The 24,734-nt window shown below is 40.1% G+C and overlaps 1 protein-coding gene across 4 annotated transcripts in view; it reads left to right on the top strand.

Annotated features, from left to right (window-relative positions):
* Window positions 1-24,734, top strand: part of LOC134347808 (neuronal PAS domain-containing protein 3) — a 1,099,666-nt gene that overhangs the window by 1,059,364 nt on the left and 15,568 nt on the right. For all 4 annotated transcript variants that reach the window (XM_063050259.1, XM_063050267.1, XM_063050274.1 and 1 more), the window contains 3 exons: window positions 6,861-7,054; window positions 7,676-7,782; window positions 20,812-20,959. In XM_063050259.1, the coding sequence (XP_062906329.1) occupies window positions 6,861-7,054; window positions 7,676-7,782; window positions 20,812-20,959 (449 nt within the window). The remainder of the gene's footprint in view (window positions 1-6,860; window positions 7,055-7,675; window positions 7,783-20,811; window positions 20,960-24,734) is intronic.

Genomic DNA, 24,734 nt, shown 5'->3' with positions numbered 1-24,734 from the left:
CGGCATCATGAAGCAACTAATCCACAATTAGCCAGCCATTGGCCAACCTGAAACTGCCCGTAGACAGTTCATACAGCTGCAAGTGACCAGCCAGTTTTGAACCCACAGCCAGGTTAGAGCTAGTGGTCTAAGCATGTCCCTTCTCTAAGAGCTACACCTACATATGGGAAGACTTGCCTGCTCCCCTGAACAATGTTTGTGATCAATAAGCTAATCAATACAAAACTTATCAATAAGCTTCAAGACCTTGGCTTCAAAACCATCTGGTGCAATTGGATCCTTGATTTCCTCACTTGCAAATCCCTGTCAGTTCAGATGGACAACAATATCTCCTCCACGATCTCCATCAGCACAGGTGCACCCCAAGGCTGTGTGCTTAGACCACTGCTCTACATGCTTTATACTTACGGCTGTGTGTCTAAGCGCAGCTCCAATTGGCATATTCAAGTTTTCTGACAACACTACTGTCTTAGACCAAATCAAAGGTGGTTACAAACCTGCATATTGGAGGGAGATTGAGAATCTGGCTGAATGGTGGCATAACCACAACCTCTCACCCAACGGCAGCAAAACCAAAGAGCTGATTACTGACCAAATCAGAGGTCCATGAGCCAGTCCTCACCGGGGGATCAAAGACAGAAAGGGTCAGCAACTTTAAATTCTTTGGTGTTATCTTTTCAGAGGATCTGTCTTGGGCTCAGTAAGTGCAGTTATAAAGAAAGCACAACAATGCCTCTACTTCCTTACAAGTTTGCAAAGCTCGGCATAACATCTAAAACTCTGACAATCTTCTATTGATGTGTGGTGGAGAGTATATTGACTGGCTGCATCATAGCCTGGTATGAAAACACCCATGTCCCTGAATGGAAAATCCTGCAAAAAGTAGTGGATTTAGCCCATCCATCACAGGTAAATCCCTTCCCACCATTGAGTACATCTGCATGGAGCATTGTCACAGGAAGGCAGCAGTAGGGTTAGGGTTAACACTAACCCTAACCCTAACCCTAACCCTAACCCACACCACCCAGGTCATGCTTGCTTCTCACTGCTGCTGTAAGGAAGAAGGTACAGGTGCTTCGAGACTCACACTGCCAGGTTTAGGAATGGTTATTACCTCTCAACCATCAGCTACCTAAACCAGAGGGGATAACTTCACTCAACTTCACTTACCCCATCACTGAACTGTTCCCACAAACTATGGACTCACTTTCAAGGACTCTTCACCTCATGTTCACAATATTTATTGCTCATTTATTTATTATTATTATTGTATTTTTATGTTTCTCTGCTCAAGCTGGTAAAACTTGAGGAACATGCATAACGAAGCACACTCATTTTTCAATTGCTGAGAACTTTTGGACTATTCTAATGGAGTTTAGCATTGTGGCTTTCTGGAGATTTACATAAATATTGCTGTGTAGGCCTAATTGTTTAATGCTATTGTGTAGTGACTTTGGGATGATTCCAGTTGCAGATATTACGTTGGGACAATGTATACCCTATTCATGGTCCAAAGTCTTTCAATGTCCTCTTTTAATTCAGCATTTTCCTGCTGTATTTCACTTACTGATTTCTGCATGGTATGTGTGTTTGGAATGATGATATCTTTGAAGTAAGTTGTTCTGGCTTGTTTATCCTGTAATATTAAGACCAGAAGGCCAAAAGATATAGGAGCATTTAGCCCTTTGAGTCTGCTCCACCATTTCATCATGGTTGATCTAATTTTCCTCTCAGCCCCAATCTCCTGCCTTCTCTCTGTATCTCTTCATGCCCTGACCAATCAAGAATCTATCAACACACACAAAATGCTGGAAGGACTCAGAAGGCCAGGCAGCATCCATGGATAAAAGTACAGTTGACGTTTCAGGCCGAGACGTCAACTATACTATTTTCCAAAGATGTTGCCTGGCCTGCTGAGTTTCTCCAGTATTTTGTGTGTGTTGCTTGGATTTCCAGTAGCTGCAGATTCTCTCTTGTTTAAGAAATCTATCAACCACTGCCTGAAATATCCATAAAGACGGCCTCTACAGCCACCTGTGACAATGAATTCCACAGATTCACCAGTCACTGACTAAAGACATTCCTCCTCATGTCCATCTAAAAGGACATCCCTCTATTCTGAGGCTGTGTCCTCTAGTCCTAGACTCTCTCACCATAAGAAACATTCTCTCCACATCCACTCTATCAAGGCCTTTCAACATTCAATAAGTTCCAAATAGGTTACCCTCATTTTCAATTCTTGAATCATTTTCGAGAACTTCCTTAGAACCCACTCCAGTGTCAGCACATCACTTCTTGTATAGGGGGCCCAAAGCTGCTCACAATACGCCAAGTGAGGCCTCACCAGTGCTTTATAAAGCCTGAACAATACATCTTTGATTTTATCTTCTAATCCACTTGAAATGAATGCTAGCATTGCATTTACCTTCCTTACCACAGACTCAACCTGCGAATTACCCTTTAGGAAATCCTGCACAAGGACTCCCAAATCCTTTTGCACCTCATATTTTTGAATTTTCTCTACATTTAAAAAATAGTCAACCCTTTTATTTCTTCTTCCAAAGTGCATGGCCATTCAATTCCCAACACTGTATTCCATCTGCCACTTTTTTGCCCATTCTCCTAATGTGTCTAAATCCTTCTGTGGCTTCTCTACTTCCTCAAAACTACCTGCCCCTGATTTTATATCGGAACAGTTATTATGGATTGTCCTCTCTATAATAACAGATCGGTCATAATATAATTTGTGGGACTCTGACTATAATACTGGTTCGGGCATGTGTTTATGGCAAGGTATGGTTTCTTTTATAAGTTTGTATTTTAAAGCAAGATATTGCTGAATGATATTTGCCATTTGATTGTGTCTATGTAAGTAATCAGATTGAGTTAAACTGCTGCAGGATCCTGTAATGTGTTAGATTGTTTCTAGTTTCTCTTGGCTTTTTTTTGCATTTATCATCTTGAATTTATTGGTCTTTTATTATGCACTTCCAGTCTTTTTTTTGTGTTAACCACCTGGTCCTGTATTGCCACAAGGAATCTTCTATTTCTGGGAAGGGGTCTCCAACAATGAGCCAGGTGTTTGACACGTCCTTGTTAACATCTAGTCTGCTCATATGATGGGGATGTCTTCCATGGAGGTTCATGCTCTTCCATTGGTTAACTTTTTCTTTTACAGTGAAGATTTCTTCATTTTTCTCGGTTGTGCTTTTGTTTATGTTAATGTTGTATACTTCTCATCAGATAGCATATGCTCACGTGGCATGCTGAATCCTGTTTTCATTGATGGACATATATCCTGAAAGATTTTATCTGACTGTTGTGTAAATTTTTTATGTCTGTATCCGTCTTCCACCTTTTGTCCTAGGCAGTGTTAATCTAAGCCATTAGAGTGTACATACTGCAGTGTTTTCTAAAATTTGTCTTCTCAGTTCTTATTCTTCTTTGCAAGTTATTATGCCAAAAGAATATGATAATATAGGTTTAGCGGAAATGTTAATTGCCTTTGTTATATTTTTACTATTGAGCTCCATTTGGCAGATTTTCTTAAGCCTTGAAGTAAATTCTGTCAAAAGTTTTCCCTTGATTGTACTATGGTATTTGTTTGCCTGTTGATATCCATCCATCAGTTGTATTGTATCCTGCTGCTGTGTTTCATATTCTATTAGTTCTATTGCATCTTTCTTTATGTTTAATGTTGTGGATTTATCTAGTCCAGTGTTCCTGTTTATATCTTTAGAAGACAGTTCTACTATTTGAATTAATTATTGCAGCTTTACTGATGAAAGAGCGTTTAATTTCAAATCATCCATGTATGGAAAGTGTGTCAAGGTATAATTTGTTTGGTTGTTTCTGATTTGAAACAACATTTTTGTCTGATTCAGTATATTAGTGAGTGAGTTTAAAGTTAGACAAAACCATAGCATGCTTAGAGATTTGCCCTCGAAAATGCTTGGTTTATTTTGATAACGCTGGTTGTTCTTTCTTGGTTGTTAATAGATAGGTTGAATATAGTATGCCAATGCATCATCAGACGTTGTGCGAATTTCATAAGTATTGGGTGTAGTTTATACATATTAATTACTTTCTATTAACCATGAATGTGGCACAGAATCAAATGCTTTTTGGTAGTCAACATAACAACATGAAGGATTTCTGTTTTTCTGCCAGGTTTGATGTAGAGTTACAGAATCTATTGTCAATTGTCCTTTATATCCTTTAATAACCTTTCAGCATCCTTCTCTTCTTCTGTAAGTATATTGTGGTTATCTAAGTGGGTGGTGATTAATTATTATTATTATCAGTGTTTCTTTTTTCATTTTGTATTTGCAGTTTGTTATCTTCTGCACACCGGCTGCCCATCCTTTTGGTGCGGTCTTTCATTGATTCTATAATGGTTATTCAGTTTATTGAGTATGCCCACAAGAAAATGAATCTGAGGGTTGTATATGGTGACATATATGTACTTTGTTAATAAATTTAATTTGAACTTTGAATTTTGTGCTCTCCCTGGGCCACCAAAGCCAGACCAATGTTCCAAGGAATCGAGTCCTAACATAATCAATCTTTCTGTATAACTCAGGTTCTCCATCCAGGCAACATCCTTGTAAATGTTCTCTGTACTCTTTCAAACTTATTTACATCTTTCCTGTGGTTAGGTGACCAAAACTGTACACAATACTCCAAATTAGGCCTCACCAACTCTCATCCAATTTCAGCATAACATCCCATCTCTTGTAATCAATACTTTGATTTGTGAAGGCCAATATGCCAAAAGTTTTCTTTATGACTTTATCTACCTGTGATGCCACTTTCAATGAATTATGGACCTGAATTCCCAGACTGCTTTGTTCTACTGCACTGCTCAGTGCCCTACCGTTCATTATGTAAGACCTACCCATTTTGGTCCTACCGAAGTGCAACACCTCACACATGTCCACATTAAATTCCACCTGCCCTTTTTTAGCCCATTTTTCCAGCTCTTCCAAATCCCGCTGCAAGGTCTGATAGTCTTCCTCACTGTCCACTACACACCCAATCTTGGTGACATCCATGAATCTGCTAATCAAGTTAACCACATTATCATCCAGGTCGTTGATATAGATATCAAACTACAACAGACCCAACTCCGAAACCCCAGGCTCTCCACTATTCACAGGCCTCCACAGAGAGGAAATTATCTACTACCACTGTCTGGCTTCTCCCACAGAGCCAATATCTATTGCAATTTACTACTTCATCTTGAATGCCGAGAAATTGAACCTTCTTGACCAATGCAGGACCTTATCAAATACCTTGATAAGGTCCATGTAGACAACATCCACTGCCTTGCCTTCATTAACTTTCCTGATAACTTCCTTGAAGAACTCTATAAGATTGGTTGGACATGATCCACTACACACAAAGCTATGCTTACTATCCCTAATCAGTCCATGTCTATACGAATACTCATATATTCAGTCCCTTAGAATACCTTCCAATAACTTTCCCACTACTGATGTCAGGGTCACCACCTATAATTTCCTGGTTTGTTTTTAGAGCATTTAATAACAATTTAGGTAAATTTGCCTTTCAATGTGGGAATTTCAGAGACAATCTATGTTTGTTACAGGACTCTGATAGAGGGATAGATTGGGATTTAAAGGCCTTTTGATTTTCCCATTGATCTTTGATTCAACTGTAAAACACAGATATGATCTATAGTTAAATGCTCTGTTTTCAGAAGCACCAAGTGATACTTCCTCTTGAATGTTCTCATTGATTGTTAGCAAGATCTTAATAAGTACAAATGTCAAAGTTGCTGGTGAACACAGCAAGCCAGGCAGCATCTCTAGGAAGAGGTACAGTCGATGATTCGGGCTGAGACCCTTCATCAGGACTAATTGAAAGAAGAGCTAGTGAGAGATTTGAAAGTGAGAGGGGGAGGGGGAGATCCAAAATGATAGGAGAAGACAGGAGGGGGAGGGATGGAGCCAAGACTGGACAGTTGATAGGCAAAAGGGATATGAGTGGATCATGGGTCAGGAGGCCCAAGGAGAAAGAAAAGCGGGGGGGGGGAACCAGAGGATGGGCAAGGGGTATAGTGAGAGGGACAGAGGGAGAAAAAGGAGAGAGAGAGAAAGAATGTGTGTATATAAATAAATAACGGATGGGGTACAAGGGGGAGGTGGGGCATTAGCGGAAGTTAGAGAAGTCAATGTTGATGCCATCAGGTTGGAGGCTACCCAGACGGAATATAAGGTGTTGTTCCTCCAACCTGAGTGTGGCTTCATCTTTACAGTAGAGGAGGCCGTGGATAGACATGTCAGAATGGGAATGGGACGTGGAATTAAAATGTGTGGCCACTGGGAGATCCTGCTTTCTCTGGCGGACAAAGCGTAGGTGTTCAGCAAAACGATCTCCCAGTCTGCATCGGGTCTCGCCAATATATAGAAGGCCACATCGGGAGCACCGGACACAATATATCACCCCAGCCAACTCACAGGTGAAGTGTTGCCTCACCTGGAAGGACTGTTTGGGGCCCTGAATGGTGGTAAGGGAGGAAGTGTAAAGGCATGTGTAGCACTTGTTCTGCTTATACGGATAAGTGCCAGGAGGGAGATCAGTAGGGAGGGATCGGGGGGACGAATGGACAAGGGAGTTGCGTAGGGAGTGATCCCTGCAGAAAGCGGGGGGGGGGGGGAAGCGGAGGAAAGATGTGCTTAGTCCAGAGAAAGACGTAAAGTAAATCGATTGCAGCCAGATTTAGAAAGATTACCATGTTAAAGTGAATGACATTTCCCTATGCCTTGATGGTTGAACACCGATGATCTGGTAGACCATTAGTACTTACACATCCTTGCGATATTATTTTGTTTTAGGTCATTCATGTAACAGGACGGTTAAGATTGCGAGTTTCTCATTCCCATGGACGTGTACTGCCCACTCAAATCATCGGCCTAGTCGTTGTGGCTCATGCTTTGCCTCCTCCAACAATAAATGAAGTTCGGATTGACTGCCAGATGTTTGTCACCAGAGTAAATATGGACCTAAGTATAGTTTACTGTGAAAACCGGTAAGCAGTTTTTCCTTCTACTTTATATACCTGTTCTTTTTTTTAAATGAAGATCTGTGGAGATTTCCGTCTGTCACTTTTTTTTTCCTAATCATAATTTTTGACACTGCTGGCAGCTCACAATGAGTGACAGTCTCAACTGCTCAACAGATCTCCGTGACTCTCCACCCCACTCGAATTCTACAAGAATGTTATGAACAACAAACCTTCCCACACGCCTGAGTACACACAGACATGTGGCAAGCAACGGAGGACCCACGAACCTGTTAGCTTATATTTATTTTATACTTGGTTACATTCACCATCACAGTTCTCTGTTGGTTTTGTCCATTTTTGCAATTTCAAGTGTTTTTAGTTACCATCGAATGTGTCAATCAAAATATGATGTAATCAAAGAGTGCAAAAGAACTGCAGATGCGATACAGTTCGAAATAGAAACCGAGAAACGCTGGAAATACTCAGCGTATCTGCAGCATTTGTCAACATTAGATTGACAAATTTATCAACATTAGATTGTTGTAAATAAATATTTTTACTATAATGTGCTTTCAAGTTGTTTCAATTTACTCTTTCAAGGATCTGCACTTTTAATGTTGTTTCATTTCTGCTTCAAAACTGCAGTATTAGTGACTACATGGACCTAACTCCAGTAGATATCGTGGGTAAAAGATGCTATTACTTCATTCATGCTGAGGACGTGGAAGGGATCAGGCATAGTCACTTGGATTGTGAGTATACGATTAATTCTATAAAAACTCTGCAAAATGAGCTTCCTAAAATAATTTTCCTGAGAAGACAATTGTGTTAAGTGTGAAGTATTCCTTCAAGAATATTAATAAGAAATAACCCAAAGATGTCTCAGCAGGAATAAATTCGCGCTTATAGATGTTTGTAAGGAAATGCTCTACAGTATTTTGGGGCCAGACTTTAATAACAGCTGTGTATGAATATGTTTTGATGTCCATCTGAAGTTGATAATCAGATTCCAGTATTTTGTGCAGAGAAAGGTTAATTAGAATTTAGTCCCAAGACACAATGCTGTAGCTCCTGAACCTATTTGTCCTGTGATAATAAAGGGGAGGGAGTGGGATGAAAAATTCCAAGCACAAGATAATGGAAGAATATGGAAGAGATTCCACATTTACTTTAGATCAGGTCACTCATCAGCCATCCTGAATAATGAAAGGTCCAAAGTCCAGAGAGTGTAAAATAAATCCTTCATATGTTTATGTCCAATTAGTAACAAATGTTTTCAATTTTGAACTGAGATATTTTACTGGATCCCAAATGTGCTTCAACAATAAAGAAAAATTAAATTATTGGTAGTGATATCAAAATACCAGTGTGATGACTCATTCTGATAGTGCTTTGATGCTTTCTGCTACACAGGGTTAGATCTAGGGGTTCTTTTTCCAATTACACACTTGGTGTGTACTCACTGGACACAAATGCAATAAGAGAAGAAAATTCAAAGAAAAATGCAAAAGAACTCCCTATTTCCTTACATGTTTGATTATCCTATGATAGTTTTGCAATTGTCGAGGATCAGGCTACCCTCATCCATTCCCCGTGATGGAATAGTGCACAAACTCAGTGTTATTTATAAAAACTGGTGAGGATGATTTGTAATTTGGTGCTTCTGCCAAATTAAGGGCATGTAGGGAATACTGTTGTAATGTTTTTTTTAATTAAAGAAAAATCAGATGCACAAACTTAAAAAAGAACCAAAAATTACCAGTGTTAACATGTTCAACTAATAAGCACCTTCCAAGCATTTCAGATCATTAAAGCTTTTGAATGATGAATTATTTTTCTCTGTTATTCTTATGATTGCTCATATTTGTAGCAATAATTAATGCTATATCTGGGTGCAGTGTTATTAATGTACATATGCATTTTAATCATCATTTCTATTCATGCCTGCCACAGTGTTGGGTAACCAGTTCTCAGGGGATGGAAGCACAAATATAGACAAATACAACATACCCTCTTGAACAGCTGCTGTTTACTAACATAGACTGACATTGGCCAACGGCCAATAACATTAGAGATTGATGTTACAATATGTCATCATTTAGAGAATCCTATATGTATTGATTCACAGAAGTTATTAAAATGCTTCTTCAGAACTCAGGATTCTTTGTGCTACCGTCCAGAATTCATTCATTGTGTAACACATTTGTGATTAATATTTGGAGGATGCTGATGGCGTCTCTAACCATTTTCCATCTGACAGAAGTTTGATTTGAAATGCCGATATTTCAACCACAGAAATTTAAGTGTTTTTTTTCTTGTAGTTCGTAATTTTGTCAGTTATCAAATCAGGTAGGAGTGTTATGGAATTGGATGCATTAACAATGAGAAAGGCATTCCTTCTCCCACAAAAGTACACCAATCTCCCTTGCACACTGCTCTGCTTTGGGTAATTTACAGCATTCATGTGGATATTGTCAGAAATGGGTAAAATGCATCAACTACTCAAGAACTATGAGAAGCAAAGTTGGAGAAGTACTTGAAAATATTTGCAATTCATGTCAGGACTCTGCCAGTACGCCAGGTAGAAGAATCATAAGTTGTAAATAAATGGCTGAGAAATTTTCTGACAAATAATGTATGCATTGGAGCCTCAGTTATCGACAGCACTGGAAACTAACCAAAGATCAGGGATCCTCAAATTTAATAGGCAACTATTGATTTAAATGTGCTATATAATTCCATTTGTAGACCCTGGTATTTACTAGCACTTGTCACCTATATTGCCCTGCTCCTGCCAGCTAAAGAGGTAATTGCTAGAAACTACCAGTACTCATCTTCAATGTTCTGAGGGCACTTTTCTGAGTTTCATACACTGCGTGCCTCATAAACACACCCTTGGTAACTGCAGTTCCATGCTCTTCGGCAAATGGCCCGACCGATCCAGCGTCCCCTTCACCATCAGGTCTGACCACGTGAAGGTGTTGGGGATCTGGTTCGGAGGGGATGAGGCGTGCAATAAGAACTGGCAGGAGCGGACTGCCAAGGTGAAACAGAAACTGGGACTGTGGGGAGGGCGCTCCCTGTCGATAACGGGCAAGAACCTGGTCATCAGGTGTGAGGTGCTCTCAGGGCTGCTGTACTTGGCGCAGGTCTGGCCCGTCCCCCGCTCCTACAGCTCGGAAATCACCCGGGCTGTCTTCAGATTCGTCTGGGGATCCAAGATGGAGCGGGTGAGACGGACCATCATGCACAAGTCCCTGGACAACGGGGGCAAGAACGTCCCCAATGTCGCCCTCACCCTGATGGCCAGCTTCGTATGTGGCTGCATCAGGTTGTGTGTAGAACCCAGGTATGTGGGCACCAAGTACCACTATGTGCCCAGGTTCTACCTGTCGCCCTGGCTACGAAGGATGGGTCTGGCCCCACTCCCGCGCAACGCCCCAGTCAGCTGGTCGTTGCCAGCATACCTGTCCTACGTAGCAAAGTTCTTCCAGGAGAACGCCTTTGACCACAGGGCCATCAGGTAGTGGTCGGCACGTAGTGTCCTGCAGGCACTGCAGGAGAAGGACGTGATGGACTCAGTGGGGTGGTTCCCTGAGCAGACTGTCCAGTTCATCTGGCAAAATGCCTTATCGCCAGATCTCACCAACAGGCACCAAGACCTCGCCTGGCTGGCGGTGAGAGGGGCCCTCCCAGTCAGAGCCCTCCTGTACGCCCGGAACATCGTCTCCGCACCCCACTGCCCACGGGACGACTGCAGTGAGGAGGAGTCTGTGACCCACCTCTTTGCACACTGCCAGTTCGCAAAGAGGGTGTGGAGGAGGATAGACGGGCTAGTGTCACGTTTCATCCCCAGCAGCTGCGTAACAGAGGACTCTCTGATCTACGGGCTGTTCCCGGGGACGCACACGGAGACCAACATCCGGTGCTGCTGGCAGATCATCAACTCGGTGAAAGACGCTCTTTGGTCGGCCCGAAACTTGATGATCTACCAGCACATGGAGATGTCCGTGGGAGAATGCTGTCGACTGGCACATTCTCAGCTGCAGGAGTACGTGCTGAGGGACGCACTGAAACTCGGTGCAGCCACCGCAAGGGCCCGGTGGGGAAGGACCACAGTATAGGTTTCTTCACCCGCGGGAGTGGGAGGGATCGGAGGGCGGGGAGTATACCCCTCAACAATGATATGGTAAGGTGGACAACTGGAGTGCCACGTGGGTGGCTATAAATACGGATATGTACTGAGTATAATGGAAACGTATGTAAAGGATGAAAAGTTATCGAATGGTTTATTGTATATATTTATTTTGAATAAAGTATATTTTGAAATTAAAAAATTAAAAAAAACTGCAGTGTGTTGCATTCAATACATGCCAAACATTCATTTTAAAGTCAGTGAAGGTGAGCTGATGCTCTCTTTAACACTTAATTCTATAGCTGGGGATATGGGAGCATTTTTGGTTTCCTATTTTGGATGGGACGGCTGTTACAGAGAGAGCTAGCCAACTTATGGTACATAATAATTGATCTTGTTGATAAAAGCAGAACTAAATGTTCTGCAAATGTACTGATTATTGTTACTCCCACCTGTTTTTCATTATCCACAAAATGTTCTCCATAATCAAATTGTAGAGAGTGGGTGTAGATTTAATAGAGTGTGCAGGATTATTAATTTTAGAAGGTTTGCGCCCAAACCATATGACATGTTCATATGCAACCAAAGGCAAAGCCCACAATGCATTTCAAAAAGTTTGCATTTCTAAAGCACCTTTTAAATAATCTGAACAGTTTAGTGGCTAGTGAAATACTTATTTTTGAAATAACAGGTAAATGTAGCCTTATTTTAACATCTCATCTGAAAGGCTGCATCTCGAATAGTGCCATAACTCCCTCAGATTTGCAAAAAAGAACTACCCAACTAAAATCTATAGAGTGGGAATAAAACTCTTACCTTTGCAATTCAAAGGCAGGAAACCATAGCTAGCCCAGTAAAATATCTACCTGAGAAAATTGATTACAGGTGACACTGTGATGCAACAGGCAGAGACACCTCGGACGGTGTCTACATTGCATATTCTCCCAGAGCCTCTCTTGGTTTCTTCCGTCTGCCTCCGTTTATTCTGTACCCAGGGATGTGCTCGTTGGTTAATTGGCCACTATTAAATATCCTAGTTAGTGGATTGTTGGAGAATCGGGGGAGTGAATGGGCATTGAGAGCAAATGGGTTGCAAGGAGATAAGGAGAGGAATGGGAAGGTTCTGAGTTGGTAGGCTACTGTGTCGTCAAGGAAAGTTAAAGAACTTGTGCAACTTTTAGAAAATGTGGGTGAACACATGCCATAAATGGGATTGTGCCAAGTAATTGATAGATAAGTTTATTCCAATTATCACTAAACTTGAGTTGTAATTAGAATAACGTCCATATTCTAAATGTTGTTGAAAACACATTAACCAATAATACACTAGTTACAATTTACTACAGTAGTTAAAGATATTTCTCAGTATTCTGATGATAAAACTAAATTTACCATATAGGAAATAGTCCAATACAGTTTGAAACATATCAAGAATATCTAAAGCATTTATGTGCACATTTAATACTAAATATTACTAGAATAGGATCTAAATTGAATGATTTAAATAAAACTATAGAAATGTATTTTAATAAGTCATGCGATACAAGGTCCTGATGTAAGATTTTGCCATGAAGCATTGACAATTTTTTTCCTCCCACAGATTTTGCTTAACCTACTGAGTCCCGCCAGCAGATTACTGCTTTTTATTGCCGATTGCGTCACCTCTGATCTGGGCCGATATTTACGTGCTGGGCGGCACGTAATTAATTAGATTGCTTATTTCAGCTTTTTTCTTAAAGATGTGCTGGGTGCATTCTGGCCACCGCTGCACCACTTCATTCTTCGCGGCAATGTATCAGTCCGCGGCCCGGAGGTTGGGGACCACTGTTCTAAAGGGACATCCTTCTATTTTGAGGCTGTGCCCTCGGGTCCAAGACTCTCCCACTCTGGAAAATTCCTCTCCATGTCCACTCTATCCAGCCCTTTCAAGATTCGGCAGATATCAGTGAGATCCCTCTCATCCTTCTAAATTCCAGCGAGTGCAGACCGAGAGCTTGAGTGTATGTTTAGCTGTTTACCCAGCATAATTAGTCATAGCAGCTATTGTTGGACACAAAAACTGTCAAAAAGTGAAGAAATAACATAGCGAAAGTATTAAGAACAAGATTTTACAGGAACATATTGGCATTTACCTGGCTAAGTTCCAACATGTCTTTGTGTAAAATATGCCATCTTTGTGATGTTTGTTCCAAAGTGTAGAAGTTCGCAAAATTTTACACATATTGTATATGTTCCAAATGTTGGACTTCTTGCAGAGGTTCTCATAACTTATGGCAGAGAGTCCTCTTGTGCAATATGCACTAAATCATACCTGATTTATGGAATTAACAGTCAATTTCAATGAACTGACTGCATGTAGATAAAGTGAACAAGGAGGATTGAGCTTGTTTATCTCAGCAATCCCTCATGGGGCATAAGTCTAAATTTTCCTTGCAGGTCATCAGTAAGTGCAGGTAGCATTCTTTTGACTACAAATTCTGGATTAAACCTTTAAGGAGAGATTGATTTGATTTTGTGCTAAAATCCAGTGTAATCTTAATCTTGGGTCCTGGCTGTGTGGAGTTTGCACCATTCTCCCTGTTATCACTCAGCTTTGCAACCAAATTGCTCCTAGTTTATAGGTAAGTGGTAGAATCTGGGACAGGTTAATTAGAATGAATAAGTTAATATAGAATAAATAATAGAATTAATTTATAATTAAAAATTAAGTTTATTTGTCACATTGAAGCACACAGTGAAATGCATCATTTGTGTCAAATCAAATCAGTGAGGATTATGCTGGGCAGCCCGTAAGGGCCACCTCACTTCTGGCGCCAATATAGCATGCCCACAACTCAATAACGCTAACCAAACAGCTTTGGAATGTGGAAGGAAGCCCACAACAACCTGGCACTCAACGTCAGTAAGACAAAAGAGCTGATTGTGGACTTCAGGAAGGGTAAGACGAAGGTACATATACCAATCCTCATAGAGGGATCAGAAGTGGAGAGAGTGCGCAGCTTCAAGTTCCTGGCTGTCAAGATCTCTGAGGATCTAACCTGATCCCAACATATCGATGTTGCTATAAAGAAGGCAAGACAACGGTTATACTTTATTAGGAGTTTGAAGAGATTTGGCATGTCAACAAATACACTCAAAAACTTATATAGATGTACCATGGAAAGCATTCTGACAGGCTGCATCACTGTCTGGTATGGAGGGGCTACTGCACAGGACTGAAAGAAGCTGCAGAAGGTTGTAAATCTAATTTGCTCCATCTTGGGTGCAAGCCTACAAAGTACCCAGGACATCTTTAGGGAGCGGTGTCTTAGAAAAGCAATGTCCATTATTAAGGACCTCCAGCACCCAGGACATGCCCTTTTCTCACTGTTACCATCAGTTAGGAAGTACAGAAGCCTGAAGACACACACTCAGTGATGCAGGAACAGCTTCTTCCCCTCTGCCATCCGATTCCTAAATGGACATTGAAGCTTTGGACACTACCTCACTTTGTTTTAATATACAGTATTTCTGTTTTTGCACATTTTTTAATCTATTCAATATACATAATTGATTTACTTGTTCATTTATTATTATTATGTTTTATTTTATTTATTATTACCATTTTTTCTCTCTGCTAGATCGTATTGCATCGAACTGCTGGTGCTAAGTTATCAAATTTCACGTCATATGCCAGAGATTCTGATTCTGATTCATGGAGAGAACATTCAAACTTTTCACAGGCAGCAGCAGAATTGAACCCTGATTTTACAGCTGCCACTGTAATAGCATTATGCTGACAGACTTGGTGGACCAAAGGGCCTTTTTCTCTGCCATATTTCTTTACAGCTCTGTGAGAATTAGCATCAGGAGTGCATCATTTGATCCCTCAAGCCTGATCTGCCATTTAATAAAATCATGGCTAAATTGATTATAACCTCTTCCTTAAAAGCATTCAAAGACTCTGCTTCCACTTCCTTTTAAGGAAGAGTTCCAAAGACTCACAAACCTCAGAGGGAAAAGAGTTGTCTCACTCCTGTCTTAAATGGGCAACCTCTTATTATTTACAAAGAATGAACTGGGGTTTTAAATTCATCCACACTGATGGCTGAGGTTACAGAGAGAGCTAGCCAACTGATGGTATGTAATCAACAGGAATTCTGCAGATGCTGGAAATTCAAGCAACACACATAAAAGTTGCTGGTGAACGCAGCAGGCCAGGCAGCATCTCTAGGAAGAGGTGCAGTTGACGTTTCAGGCCGAGACCCTTTGTCAGGACTAACTGAAGGAAGAGTGAGTAAGGGATTTGAAAGTTGGAGGGGGAGCGCAAGATCCAAAATGATAGGAGAAGACAGGAGGGGGAGGGATGGAGCCAAGAGCTGGACAGGTGATAGGCAAAAGGGATACGAGAGGATCATGGGACAGGAGGTCGGGGAAGGAAGACGGGGGGGGGGGACCCAGAGGATGGGCAAGGGGTATATTCAGAGGGACAGAGGGAGAAAAAGGAGAGTGAGAGAAAGAATGTGTGTATAAAAATAAGTAACAGATGGGGTACGAGGGGGAGGTGGGGCATTAGCGGAAGTTAGAGAAGTCGATGTTCATGCCATCAGGTTGGAGGCTACCGAGACGGAATATAAGGTGTTGTTCCTCCAACCTGAGTGTGGCTTCATCTTTACAGTAGAGGAGGCCGTGGATAGACATGTCAGAATGGGAATGGGATGTGGAATTAAAATGTGTGGCCACTGGGAGATCCTGCTTTCTCTGGCGAACAGAGCATAGGTGTTCAGCAAAGCAGTCTCCCAGTCTGCGTCAGGTCTCGCCAATATATAAAAGGCCACATCGAGAGCACCGGACGCAGTATATCACCCCAGCTGACTCACAGGTGAAGTGTTGCCTCACCTGGAAGGACTGTTTGGGGCCCTGAATGGTGGTAAGGGAGGAAGTGTAAGGGCATGTGTAGCACTTGTTCCGCTTACACGGATAAGTGCCAGGAGGGAGATCAGTGGGGAGGGCCCCCCCCAACTCCCCCCCCCGACTCCCCCCCCACTTTTCCTTCTCCCTGGGCCTCCTGTCCCATGATCCTCTCGTATCCCTTTTGCCTATCACCTGTCCAGCTCTTGGCTCCATCCCTCCCCCTCCTGTCTTCTCCTATCATTTTGGATCTCCCCCTCCCCCTCCCACTTTCAAATCTCTTACTATCTCTTCCTTCAGTTAGTCCTGACAAAGGGTCTCGGCCTGAAACGTCGACTGTGCTTCTTCCTAGAGATGGTGTTGCTGGTATGTAATAGTTGATCTTGTTGATAAAAGCAGAACTAAATGTTCTGCAAAATGTACTGATTACTGTTACGCCACTAGTTTTCATTATCCACAAAAAAATCTCAATAATCAAACTGTGGAGAGTGGGTTTAGATTTAATAGAGTGTGCAGGATTATTAATTTTAGAAGGTCTGCGCCCAAACCATATGACATGTTCATATGCAACCAAAGGCAAAGCCCACAATGCATTTCAAAAGTGTACATTTCTAAAGCACCTTTTAAATAATCCAAACAGTTTAGGAGCTAATGAACTATTTATTTTTGGAAGAAAAAGTAATTGCAACCTTATTTTAACATCTTATCTGAAAAGCTGCGTCCTGAATAGTGCAGTAACTCCCTCAGATTTGCAAAGAAGAACCAGCCAAACAAACTCTATAGAGTGGAAATAAAACCACTAGCTTTCCATTTCAAAGGCAGAAAAGCAGATAACCCAGTAAAATAGCTACTCAAGACAATTGATTACAGGTGGCACTATGATACAACAGGCAGAGCTGGTGCCTTCCTGCCCCAGCAAGTGCTTTAATCCTGACCTCTGACAGTGTCTACATTGCATATTCTCCCAGAGACTCTATTGGTTTCTTCTGTCAGTCTCAGTTTATTCTGTACCCAGGGATGTGCTGGTTGGTTAGCTGGCTACTGTAAATATCCTTGCTGGTGCATTGTAGGAGAATCAGGGGGAGTTAATGAGCATTAAAAGCAAATGGGTTGCAAGGAAATAAGGAGAGGAATGGGAATGTTCTGAATTGATAGGCTGCTGTGCTGTCAAGCAATTGTAAACAGTTAAAGCATCCTGTGTAATTTTCAGAAAATATGGGTGAACATTTGCACCTCTTCCTTAAAAGTATTCAAAGACTCTGCTTCCACTACCATTTAAGGAAGAGTTCCAAAGACTCACAAACCTCAGAGGGAAAATAATTGTCTCACTCCTGTCTTAAACGGGCAACCCCATATTTTTTATGAAGAAAGATATTGGGTTCTAAATTCTCCCATAGCCACCATCCTTTCTATATCCATCCTATCAAGACCACTCACAATTTTGTAGTTTCAATCATATCACATTTTTTAACCACAGCAGATAAAAGCTGAGTCCTTTCAAGCTCTCAACAAAGACATGGCCATTCCAGATATTGTCTCACAATTGTCCTCTGCTTCAAAACCTGTAACATTTTCCCTTAAATAAGACCAGGACTGTATGTGGTATTCCAGATAAGGTCTCACAAATACCCTGTATAACTGAAGCATATGTTAGTGATGTCCTAAACAGCTATTAGATAGATGAAGTTATTGATTATCCACTGTGAATTGATCAGTCAAGATGGCACCGAGCTATGATCCCCATCACTAAGTTCAGAGTTGTTTGATTTTTTTAGGTTTGTAGGGATGATTTAGGGGAACAGAAAATGAGTTAAGGGTCAGGTTAGGGTTTATGAACAGTGATGTGGAGGAATTAAGGGTCAAGCTAGAGTATAGGCCTCCGCTCCGCATTCTGCATTCCACTTTCAAGGGCCGGGGTGACGGGGACGTGGGACAAAGGACATCCGTGGTCGGATGTTGGCCAGGCGGGCCAACGAGGATGAGGGCCTGGTGCCCCCCCACCCCCAGGTCAGCGAGTCGTTGCTGGGTACCAGGATTGGAGTTCTCTGCAGGCAGAGGCACGAGGTCTGTTTACCACCCCTAGGTACGTGAGTCAGTAAGACTAGAGTTAGACGCATGATGACATGTAAGGTCAGGTTTGAACGTGTACCTGGTGCTGTGAGGTATGTGCCATCATACTGTTCGATAGTATCCTTTAATATTCAGCCAAGTTTTTGCTGTGGGAACTCATTCCCCACATTTACAGCACTTCTCTCATAACTCTGCATTTACCTGGTCCAAATGCGTATAACCAGCCTTGCAGGCCCGGGTGGTGCACATGCTTGAACTATGCAATCACTTGATGTGAAGACACCCCAAAACACTGAAGGGATTCAACAGTCTGTCAATATTTTAGGAGGAAAAGGAACAATTGGTGTTTTGGATTGAGATTCTTCATCTGGACTAAATGGTAGAGGGGTGAAGACAAGTATAAAAAGATGGAATGAAGGGGTGGACAGAAGCTGGAGGCAATAGTTACATCCAAATTGGGAGTGGATGAAAGGCTGATGGGGGGAGAGTGGGAATGGTCTCAGAAGCCAAGATGTGATAGGGGAAGTGCCAGTGGGCTGAAGGTGATGGAATCTGATTGGAGAGGAAGCTGGAGCATGAAGTAAAGGGAGGGAAGTGGGGATAGTGGGGGAGGGGAACTAGTGGGAGGAGGGGGTGGATGATGGGCTGATGGAGTTGATGGAGGAATGGAAAGAGACATGGTGATGGAAGCCAAGTGGATCAGGAGGAGGGAGGAAAGAGACAGAGAGGAGCAGTTACAGGTACTTTGAGAATTGAGTGTTCACCCTGCCAACTTGTAGGCTGGTAGATTAAGAGGTGCTGTTCCTCTAGTTTGAGTTTAGCCTCAACTTGGTGATGAAGGGGGTTGAGGACAGATATGTTGGTGTAGGAATTGTGAGGAGAATTAAACTGGGAGATCCAGTTGGTCGCAGCCGATAGAGCCAAGGTGATTGGTGAAGCAGTCACCCAGTTTTATGTCAGGTCTCAGTGACATAGAGGTGCCAGAATGAGAGTACTAGATGCAATTGTAAAAATCTGTGAGATTTCCTTGTGAAGAACTGCCTCGTCAAAAGGACCTATCTGGGGCCCGGATGTGATGAGAGAGGAGGTTTAGAGACAAGTGCCAGGGACTGATGGTGGGGAGGGATGAGCAGGCCAGGAAGTCAGTGAGCCCTACAGAAAGCAGGAATGGAAGAGGAAAGGGTTTTATGTGGTTAGTGATGAGGTGAAGTTGTAGTTCACACAGGCAGTGAAGAATGGTACACTAGATGTGTAGACTAATAGGGAAATAGATGATGACCAGGGGAACTACTTGATGTGGCTGGGTTAGAAAAGCTTTACCAATGAAAACTTCTCCGAAAACATTTGACAGTAATCAGAATAAATAATTTAAGCACTAAAATAAATTAATAATTAACAGAAATAAATGTAACTTGTCTTATCTTGACCTTTGAATTTTATAGAATGATTAGCCAATTGGACATGTTTCAGGATTACAAAACAAAAGCCTGATTGCACATTCAGCATAGTTTATTGAGACTGTGAGCAGATTCAATTTTTTGAAGACATTTATCATTTTATAAGGAGCTTTGTCATATGATGGCTAATTATTCCTGGTACAATGTTTATTGTTTATGCAAATTCTACCTTATTAGTCATTGATACATTACTTTTATTGACCAACGAACTACAAGATTAACCCGTTTTTCTTGAAATTCATTACCAATGAAGAATATGTTCCTTTCAGTTGCCTTGCTCAAAATTTACACAGTGGTTGTACATTTGACACTTATTAGTTGCAATTAAACAGACAGATTGAACATACTGGTAAATGAAATATGTTGCTCTGAAACATTCCATCTTGTTCTAATTTATAGCTGCAAATGATTAATGGAAATATGTATCAGTTGACAAAACCATTTCACAGCTAAGATGATCAGATTTATTACCATAATTAGAGTTTCTTCATTTTAGCAGAAGTATAACATTTGTATAGTCACAGACCTAAAGTGGGTAGTGAGGAAAATGCACCATCTTGTGGTCAAGTTTTGTAATAAGTATGTTATTTTTAATTGAAAATCTGTTCTGGATACTTGAGAATTAATAGTGACGTTCTTCTACAAGTTTTGCCTTAAGTGCTGTGTGAATACATTTAGCCAAGTGGCAACAGTCATAACAAATGCACTTTTTTCATATAATGAAGCATAAACTTGTAACACTGCACAAGTGCTACTATGTGCAACATTTGTTAATGTACCAAGGTTTGACAATGAAAATAATGTGATAGATATTTGAAAGCCATATTCTTACCTTTCGAAAATAAGTAGAAGCAGAAACCTTTCTTTGTGCAATTTTTCTCAATATCATACCTATGATTGGATGCCTGTAAGCTTTCTGAAACAGTCTTGTGATGTTCCAACACATAGCAAGATGACAAGGTACATCAAATGAGGTGTCAGATTTCTAATATGCTAAATTCTTGACCTGAAAAGTGTTGTGAGATAAACCTGCCCTAGTGCTAATGAATAGAGGGGGCAATAGCTGGTCTGAAAGCACCAGACTACTCTTGTTTACAAGAGCAAGATCGGTGTAAGCAAGTTGTTTATTCTTTGTAGGTGGGTATATGAGCTCTATTTTACATTTGTAAAGTTTAATGTTCTTTCTATATTACTACCCTTACTAATGGAAATTAATCTTCTTTATTTAGTATTGAATAAGGGCCAATGTGTAACAAAGTACTATCGCTGGCTGCAGAAAAATGGAGGCTACATTTGGATCCAGTCCAGTGCCACTATTGCATTCAATGCAAAAAATGCCAGTGAGAAAAATGTTATCTGGGTTAATTACGTTCTGAGGTAAGAAAATGCAGTCATGCTATGCAGTGGATTTGATGATTAGTGTTGAGAAGTTCCCTGTAGTACATGCCTTTAGGATTAGTTTTAGATTCAACAGACATATATTTTGAAGTATTTACTGTAGTTTTTATTGCTCATATTTTTTTATGTACACTATTTACACATTACTTGATTACCCATTTACATCAACATGTCAACATCCCTATCTGGACTAAATGAGACATTTTTTCCAACAGAAAATGTAACATTCATGGTAACTTTTAAAAAACCCTTGGGAATAGAAGATTGGACCCAAAAGTTCAAAGTAAAATTTATTATCAGAGTACATACATGTCACCACATACGGCCCTGAGATTCTTTTTCTTGCGGGCATACTCAGCAAATCTATAGAACAGTAATTGTAAACAGGATCAATGAACAAACGCTGCAAATGCAAACATAAATAAATAGCAATAAATAAAAAGAGCATGAAATAACGAGATAAAGAGTCCCTAAAGTGAGAGCAACACACATAAAAGTTGCTGGTGAACGCAGCAGGCCAGGCAGCATTAAAGTGAGACCATCAATTGTGGGCACACCAGAAGCAAGATGAGTGTAGTTATCCCCTTTTGAACAAGAGCCTGGTGGTTGGTGGCTAGTAATTGTCCTTTAACCTGGTGGTGTGAGTCCTGAGGCACCTGTACCTTCTACCTGATGGCAGCAGCAAGAAAAGAGCATGACCTGCGTGGTGAGGATCTTTGATAATGGATGCCGGTTTTCTACAGCAACGTTTCATGTAGATGTGCTTAATAGTTGGGAGGGTTTTATCCATGATGTACAGGGCCATTTGAATGAAAGGAAAAGCTGGGCTGGTGGTAAAATGGGTAACAAATACAGCCAATTTACCAAGGGAATCTGAGATTACAATTACTTCAGTAGATGTTATTGATGACAAATACTTAATAGCTTGGTTCATTCTTATTTGTGTTTTGCCAAATATTATTGTGCTGCCCAAGGATATTGTTAGTATCAGTGGTTCTTTAGATCTTTTGAGATGCAAGTATTCATTTAACTGCAATACACTGTATATGGTTAATAAACTTCTTGCAAGAGTATGCTGTATACAAAATGTATTGATATATTTTGATTAATATACTTTTATTTTGTGATTGTAAGAACAATAGTTTTGATTATTTTGTCTAGTTAGTTAACAAATATTTCTAGATATATTTGCAAATTTCACAATTGTTGGCAAATGAATCATTTTTCCCCACCACTACTCAATATCTAACCCTTTCTTTATGCTGATAATTAAGTTTCTTCTGTCTATAAAATACCTTTGAGATATTTTGTGTCTAAAAGACATTATTTCCATATCTAATTATACTTTCCCATTCTGTTGACTCTCCCTTGAACTACAATTAACTTTTTAAAGCAAATTAATGATGCATTCTCACTGAAGAAAGTCATGTGGTCAGTTAAGCTTTCACGTTGGGCAGAACTAGAGGACTAGTGTGCCACATTAATCAGAATTGAGAACCTGCTACATATTAATCATTCCTCAAGCAGTTGTGAAAGTGAGTTTTTTGTCTACTATCTTCTGCTTCCATCAAATTTTTGTCCTGACCGTGCTTATTACAATATTTGCAAATATGGTGGACCTTTATGGAGATAAAAATATCTGCTACAATTCTGCAAAATACAATGTGGAAAAATGGTTACACTAAGTTATATGCCATTAAACAGTTTATTTCTAGCAACTCAATTACTAATAGCTCAGTCATATAATCTGAATAATTAAGAAATGAGAAGAACCAAACCATAAAAGCATAAATATATATAAAACAAAATCAGAGGCAATGTAGTGTTAGTTACTACCTCACAGCTATTTTGATAGTGGCTTGTTAACACTAGTTTAATCACATGAACCGGACATAATTAAGGAAATATAAATTATAGTGCAACTGCACCTACGATCATGTTTGTGTTTATATCATCTCTTACTTATTACTGCCTCTGCCTATCTTGGAAAGGTAATTATGAATATTATTCTTGCTCTTGCAGTAATGAGCTGAGTGTTCAACCAGGAAACCAAAGTTTGATTTCCAGCTTTGATTATAGTTCAAACTACCTTTGTCTAAAAGTTTTATCCAGATTAATAAATATAGGTCTCTGTAATAGGAAATTGATCTGATTTAGCTGCCAGAGGAAGATTGGGCAAATCAGTAAGCATTATAAATAGGTGCCCCTTATTTGCTGCTCAGAGGTTAATACTGATGGCAATAGGAAATTCACACACATTCCTCTGTCAAGCAGAAGAAACAGATTCAACAATGACTAAACAATGAAGGTGAAGGACATAAATGATCTGAAACTGGATATAAGCACAAAGGATGCTATGTTATAAACTTAATTTTAATACCATAACGGTAATGATGCATCTACATGTAAAAGGTAATTTCCCCTTTTCATTTGATTTTGCCATTTGTGAATAAGTTGACAACTCCTCATTTCATGAGATATAAGTCTATGGATCATATAAATACACATTGTGAATCAGATTAAACTGCTGATTGATACAAACTGTATTCCATTACTACAATTCAAATGAAAATAATGTGGTGTCTTGACATAATGTACAAGATCCAAGAAAGGTGATATGGGATATTTGGCTATAGAGCAGTAAGTTCTTGATTTTGTCCATATATGATTACGGCATATAAAATTTAAGTTAGAGACTTTCCAGAAACAAAAGGGAAATCAGTCAATATTTTATGTAGATCTGATTTTGCTTAGCTCAGAACATTTGCTTACTGAGCAACATAGAAACCTGGAGCCTCCCACAAATCAGTCAGTTGATGAGAGTGTGTCAAGCAATGAGATGTTCCGATCAATAACTTCTCAATTAATCAAAATAAAGAATAAAATAACAACTGCATACCTACACACAGGTATAAACTTAAAAGCAGGTTCAAGTGTACTGTTCATCAGGTCCCTCTTAATTTTAATACTCAAAGTCAAGCTTCAGTTTCACACATTAATTAGGACTTCTGATTTTTCTCTAACTCGTGAAATCTAAATTTGAATCCTTATCATGTTCATTAGTTTTGCTTAATTTTACTATGAAAGTTGGTCATATCTATAAACAGAAGGGACCTATTCATCTCAAATTATTAATATAGATTTATTTGTGCTAAGATTTGCTAGTCAAGAACTGCATTGATATAAATGGGGTGAAAGGGGGAAAAAAACACTTAATTCCAATTGAAGCCCGTTGCAATTTGGAAATCTTTGTATTGATACTTATTTGTATTGAGCACCCTGGGTAAACTAAACAAATGGCACCATCAGCACAGGAATTATTGGGCTTTAGATGAAATTCCTTCATATGGTTAAAAAAAAATGCACCTTGCAAAACCATTCCTGATCAAAGGCTTCGGTCAGAATCTGATATATCTTTGATGCTTCACACTGTTAAATAATGTATTAGATTTGCACAGGGATTAAAACATAGAAACTGTCCAGTCAATCCAATTGATTGATGCCAGTATTATGGCTTCGCACAAGACTCCTCCTTCTATATTTCTAATCCAATCAAATTATCCTTCCATTCTTCTCACTCTCCTGTATTTAAGTATTCAAAGTACTCTTCAAAGTATTCTAAATATTCACATCAATTTCTCCATGTGATAGTGAGTCTTACATTCTCAACACTCTCTGAAAAAAGAGGTTTCCATCAAATTCCCTTTTGGTGACCATCTTGTATTTCTGGCATCTTCTTTAAAACTCTATTACA

Source organism: Mobula hypostoma, chromosome 1 (genome assembly GCF_963921235.1).
Source record: "Mobula hypostoma chromosome 1, sMobHyp1.1, whole genome shotgun sequence".
In the NCBI taxonomy this organism is placed as follows: Eukaryota; Metazoa; Chordata; class Chondrichthyes; order Myliobatiformes; family Myliobatidae; genus Mobula; species Mobula hypostoma.
Note: the sequence above shows the minus strand (reverse complement) of the source record. Positions and strands in the feature narration are given on the sequence as shown.